The sequence below is a fragment of the Amphiprion ocellaris genome, chromosome 22 (assembly GCF_022539595.1).
Source record: "Amphiprion ocellaris isolate individual 3 ecotype Okinawa chromosome 22, ASM2253959v1, whole genome shotgun sequence".
NCBI lineage: Eukaryota > Metazoa > Chordata > Actinopteri > Pomacentridae > Amphiprion > Amphiprion ocellaris.
In genome coordinates this window covers 16151768-16158333 of record NC_072787.1, presented here as the reverse complement: position 1 = coordinate 16158333, position 6566 = coordinate 16151768, and the positions used below count along the sequence as shown (strand labels likewise).

The following is a 6566-nucleotide window of genomic DNA, read 5'->3' as shown; positions in this document are numbered from 1 at the left end:
TGCACAATTTGAATTTGAGGCTTTAAATGAGAGTCAGATGAGTCAACTTGAGGCCATGCCCCTGTCAAGTAGCAGCACTTATGAAAATAAGCCTCGATTAGGCAACAAAAGGTGTCGTGGAAAGAGGTACAGTTGTTCACGCTACAGAACATTTTATTTCACTTCACCTTAAAGATCCAGACCTTAGCAAAAACCTTGAAGTTTGACATAAGAAGACTGAATGTCCATCTTTTTGTACATTTCCGAATGATTTATTTTCAAATAGTAAGAGTGGAGCAAAGACAATTTTTTTTGGCAAGTTTAATCTCCGCCAGTTTACATTTAAATGTGTGCATTAAAATGACAACTAATAATATTAATAATAATGAACAACAATAATTATTATTTTAAAATGGAAAAAGTGTCTTTATTTGTACACTGTTGTGAACTCAAGCAAATAAATACATACAGTACATTTGTAGCTTCACAATGGTAGGCAATGCACCAGTGTTACAAGCATTTCACTAACAACATATCAACTCCTGTATCTTAAATATACACAACACAATATCCAGTTTGCAAATAAACAAATCTATAATACACTATACTGTAAGTGCACATTAGAATATTTGCCGATTCAGTTTCCCTTTAAATGTTGCCTCGCTATTATTTAACAGCCATGCCAGGTTACCGAAACACTGAAAGATTATCTGTAACTGAATTTTAAAACACTGTAACTGCTTATGTACAGATCTATTTACATTCACCATTATGAGAGGTATGTTGGCAAATTCACACAATCACATCGAACATTACTGACAACAGAAGACAGGCACTAAACAATGTAGGATGTTGCAGCTTTAATGGAATTGTGTAAAACACACTTTTTATTTGCCTTCTTGACATGAAGATTGATTGATCTGAAGTTGTTAAATGCAAAGTAGCTGGTTAGTTATTCTGAGCCGTTTCCTTTTATGGGAATGGAGAAGAAGCTACGCGATGTGAATCTGTTTTTGTCTCCTAAAATGTAGACTTTTGAGCTTCTGTCACCAACAAAACATCTCAAATGAAGGTCTTTACTGTTTTTGGTCTCAAAATAAAAATGTGTTGTTTTTCAGATTTTACATTTGGGTCATTCCGCCTCATTTCACCAGATACCCCACATATGACCATCTTCAATTTGCAGGGTTAAAAATTCTTAAATTTTCGTAATTCATAAAATTATTCAAAGCAGTATGAGTTGGAAAACCCATGATTTTTCTTACAGCCCAATAACAATATTATATAACTCTTGTAGTTGAAACCATTGGAGTGGTTTCATCTGCACATCTGCTAAGTGACTGCCTTTATTGGCTATAAATACAAAAAACGTAATTTCAATAATTTTTTTCTCATAAAATTTGCCACCAATTGGCACCATACTCTATATTTTTAAAGCTTATATTTGTGAAAAAAAATCTGCCTGTTAGGATGAAAAATAAAGGTTTAGGGTTGGTGGAATATCAGACAGGAACATGAACATTTTTGGACCAAATTTGCACCATCGTATAAGTGGTTTGTATTGTTCTATCAAAGCAATTTCAGGACTCGAGCTACACTATTTCTCAAGCTGTGACACTTCAAACACTGATTCACAGACTGGATGAGGAAAATGACACAAAAATTGCATGACCTCACCCTCTTTAGGAATTTTTACCTCAAAAAGTTACAACAAAAACTGCACACATTTCACTTACAAACACAGACACATATGAGACGGTCAGGCGTGAACTTTTTAAAAAAATTTTGGCGAATTAAGATGGATTGACCCACAATACTTCATGGTTTGGCTCATTAATTGGCTGTGAGTTGAGATGATGGCTTTTGTGTTCCAAGTAAAGCTCCTGGATGGTACCTCTGGCATGAACATGTGGGTAACTTTGACCTCAGTAAGTCGATGAGCAGAATGACAGCACAGTTGTGACACTGTCAGTCATCTTTGTCAAGGTCTCTGCAGACGTGTCCGGTTCAAATTCCTCAGACAGAGACATTTGAACCGGACAAGTCAATGGAGAACTCAAGAAATATTTCTTATAATACAATTCCAAGAGTCCGGATGTGCTTCAGTCTGCCATGAGCATCATTATAAGAGCTTCCCTGTATGTGTTATGGATTGTAAAGTTCTGTGTAATGCAGTAGCTTCTATTTAGCTGTTATTCTTGGCAACAAACCACAGATTGCTACATACACAAGCTTGTACAAGACAGTTTTAAATTGTTGGCGAGGCTTTAAATTCCACTCTTTTCTATCACGCTGACAAACAACAGTCAGTGACTCATGACTGGCATTGCAGCCACAATTCAATGGCACAGAATTCCATTGTAACTGATTTTCTTTTCACTGTACACTTGTCTATAGAATCTTTCAGGACTCATCCGCAGTAAATGTAAACATTCATGGACTGAATGGCGCAAAGGCATTTTGCTGTCCAGGGTTGCTGTGCAGCCCAGAACTCGGTAAAACTTACACTGTCACTTCAAAACACTGGCATTCGTCGGGCATCAGCACAAAATTGCCACGGTGCCACGAATAATGAAAGAGCATCAACACAATCACAGGCTCCGAATCACACAAAACAAGAGGAAAAGGCTGTGCTGATAAAAGGGTAGACGAAGGGCAAATCAGTCTCATGTGACAATGACAGTGCAGAGAAGGGCATTTGTGCTCCAAACACAACATCGAGAATCAGTGTCACTGGTCAGTCGGTCTGAAGCCTCATCTGGTCAGCATTTATGGAAAACAGGTTTCCTGTTGTTTATCAGCCAGACTTTCTTTTTCAGTCTTCCTGCAAGTATTTTGTTTCTTTTGGTTGCCTAAAATTACACTTAAAGCATATTTTCCATCACGGCTCACATTTATCCCTCAAACACACCCCCATAACGCATTTCTTCAACTTTTTGTCTTTGCCTTTGTGATCTCACTGCACACTGCAAGAATATAAAAATAATAAGATTCCCTGTTAAAAAAAAAAAAATCAGATCTTTGTCCGCTAATGGCTGCAAACCAGCTTTGTTCATTTGGAGCTGCAGGAATCCTGTTATCGGTTCATAATTACATCAGATTGTGTGTCGATTGGCACGGTTCAAGTCTGGATCAATCACCACGCCACATAAATATGTGACATTTCACTTTGTGTGGTGTCAGAGCACACAGGGAATTGGATACTGATTGACTGAATGTAATGATGTGACCCACAAATTCACCTGTACACGTATGCTGACCTGTGAAATACAAAAAGTGATGATTTCTGATTGAAATGTGCAAAAGCTGTGCTTGTGAAGCTCGTAACCTTGTCACATAAGCTTATTTGTATGAAAGAAATGTGAAGATTCAGAGCTGCTCACAATGTTTTCTTCCCTTTTCTGTCCTCTCGTTACGTTTCTTGGTCCTCGCTACACTCAAACATTACCGTCTACACCTACATGTGCTAATGAAGGAGTGTGTATTCTTCACGCTGCACCTTCCTGCCTAATGTTTGGCGCGAGAGCATTCGCATGGCATGTTTGTGTGTTTTTCAGAGTCATATGCTTGACAGGTCGTCGTGACAGGACGATGAACCTCGGCGTGTTTTCGGGCTACATCGCGTCAACATGGTGATCTGGGTGCTGAAGTTGTTGCTGCTGCCGATAGACGGGTGTTGGTACTTAGTGTCTGAGCCCATGTATCTCTGCAAGTGCCACCGCCGCCACTTCCTCTTGATCTCCCCTTGGACCTAAAATGGAAATAAGTGGTGTTGTATGAATCCCTGCTGCTACGAAGACAGATTGACGAACATACCTCGGAATGATGATGTCAGTCATTTAGTGAGCACAATAACAATTCTGTTTACTGAAGCCAATTTGTGACCAGACGTAAAAGCTCGTCAAGGTTTCACTTCAGTTTTATTTCCCAGACGTATAATTTAATTCAACTTTCCTTGAAAATGCCCACTTGTTACTCCCTCGTCAATCCTGTCAAGTATTTTATTGCTGTCTAATTCATAGGGTAAAATTAGACAGTAAAACAGATTTACCGCTCGCTTACCCATCTCTACTGGCTTACATTGGACTATAATGACCACACAGCTCATACGATGTTGATAAAAGCTTTGTAATTTGTCGTTTAGAGAAGCTGTGCAGTGGGCACACGGCATTTTACATTAAACCAAGGTGGTTGGCATGACCACCAACAGCAACTGAAGCTGAAGGACAGAAAGGAAACATTAAAAGCATCCGGAGAAAAAATAACAGATTACCAATGCGGACGTGGAACTTTGAAAAATAAGCCCCAACACTGAGATTATTTTTCATTTAAACCAAAGTCACAGGAAGGGAAGTGAACTAAAAACTCAAAGGACCTTCTGCAGGATGAAAGTAGAATATGTTTTTGCGGACATTTTCTTATGTTGGATTAACGTCTAGGATCTGTTGCAGCTTTTCACATCTCTTGCAAAGTTGAAACCCTCTGATCTGGAAAGTTTTGCACAGCAATTTTCACAAACAACTTATATATAAGAATTTTACAGATTACAGCAGTGACACGTCTTTGTTCTGTTTCTCTTTCTGTTTCATGGCATGACTGATGCATTGAACTAAAATTACATTTATCTACAATAGGTGTACCTAATAAATGTGTATATCTTTGATGTGAATACTGTTTTATGATATTTAGGTAGAAATAATGGACAAAGCATGTATTTGCTTCCTAGCACATTATTTTCCACTGTTTCTTTCTTCCCCTTCATTTAATTTGGCTTTCAAACTGTATTACTTCTATCATTTCTACCTTTAGTCAATATTACATTTCATTTGTTGTGCTGTGACTTGATATGCCTTTAATATAACAAATGAGTCCAGTACAATATTCCATTCTTGAAGGTTCGGCAGTTTGAAAACTTAATAACATTACACTGCCAAGGTTTCGCACTTAACAAAGGACACCTGAAAATTGCATCATTAAAATTCAGGCGGCATACAGTCAAGCCTTGCCATCAGGCCCATCACTGTGATTCAATCTGGCCCAGCACTGAGAACATTACTAATCTGCCCACAGAGAGTCTCGGCAGACATTACTGAGCAGCTCCCTGCCAAAAAGGCTGAGCTTTTTACAGCCTCCCACCACCATTCCTCCACCCTGCAGGCAGAAAATATACCCCGAGGAGGTCCGAGGGAGGAGAGACGGCAGGAGCGAACAGCGCTGGTAACTCATATACCTTTCAGGACCGTGTGTGAATGTAAATAATGCACTGAGGGAGCAAGCTACTGATAAACTATTTCTCAGAACCATCTCTGCATGGAAATCTTAGGGTTTAAACAGTGCATTTATAATGTTTACATGTCTGTGATTAAGGTACCTACCTCTCCATTGAGGAAGCAGTAGAGAACGGCGACCACAAAGCCCTAAAGGGATGAAAAGCACAGAGAGAAATAACGGTCATGGTGAAGCGTCTCATTAAATGAGTGTATTGTCTTTACAACTATTTGCTAATGTAAAAATCACATATGTGGCATTCATGAGGCATGTAAATGGGCTACAGTGACAAGAACAACGCCTAATTTGAAGATTTTTAGCGTTAATGAGGACAGGAATGTGCTGAAATGCTGTGCTGCCTGGTTGTCTGTCATTCCTCATTATGTGATGAACTGAAAAAACTCCAAACAGTAACACTGCTACTGTATCAAACCACAAAGTGTGTGAAGACCAGTTTATACAATAGAAGCACTTGCAGGTCAGAGATGATAAATTTCCCAATTATTGCCTCTAGTCTGTGGAAAACTATTTTATGTAAATTAAATCCAAAAATAGAGTTCAAGGTGACATTTGCAAAAAGTAATAAGTATTTTTTTTACAGTCACTTCTTCCTTCAAAGTTTATATCATACCTGAAACGATCCCAGAATCAAGTCAAAAACTAGCCTTAGCTCAGTCTTCACTTGCTCTGGGATGAATGCAAACACTAGAAAATTGATCCCAAACAGAGGAATTAGAAGCAGTGTTGATTTTGCCAGCCTCCTGAAACGACAAGGTAAAGACAGATTCAAAATTTCCCCTTCCACTGAAACCAATTTTCAGTCTGTCTCAGTATACAACAGTAATGGCATGCAACTCTCGAGTACAATTTATGCTTCAGCTCAGTGGACCATAGATGGAAAAAAGCACACCATTTAAGTTGCCAGTGGGAAAATAGCCGGAGCATTATGAGATTCTCTCTGTCACTGTAAAAAAAATCCCTTAAATACATGAAGTGCTACATCTGTGTGTAAAGCAGCTGCCAGAATACAGTGAGCTGAGCACCACATGCTAAAGCAATAAGTTTCTTCTCTGAAGTCCTAAAGGATTAAGGATTGATTATCCCAGCATCGCCCGAGCATGAAAGAGACACGTTTACAGCAAAAATTTGTACTCACAGGACACGTGTTTATCTTCCTCTCAGCTATGTGAGTTTATACGAGATAATCTGTTTACCCTCATAAAAACAACTAACATTCACAGAATGTGGACCAAATTCAGCCCAAGACACAAACCACTGAAACGGCGAAGATTCTTCCCAACATCCTCATATGGATCAGT

At 38.8% G+C, this 6566-nt stretch overlaps 1 protein-coding gene across 1 annotated transcript in view; it reads right to left on the bottom strand.

The window, feature by feature from the left end:
• Positions 1-311: 311 nt before the first annotated feature.
• Positions 312-6566, bottom strand: part of vipr1b (vasoactive intestinal peptide receptor 1b) — a 55159-nt gene continuing 48904 nt past the window's right edge. Inside the window, exons 11-13 of the mRNA XM_023266283.3 lie at positions 5879-6008; positions 5355-5396; positions 312-3730 (exon numbers count right to left, since the gene is read on the bottom strand). Coding sequence (XP_023122051.1) covers positions 3539-3730; positions 5355-5396; positions 5879-6008 — 364 coding nt within the window. The 3' untranslated portion in view covers positions 312-3538. The remainder of the gene's footprint in view (positions 3731-5354; positions 5397-5878; positions 6009-6566) is intronic.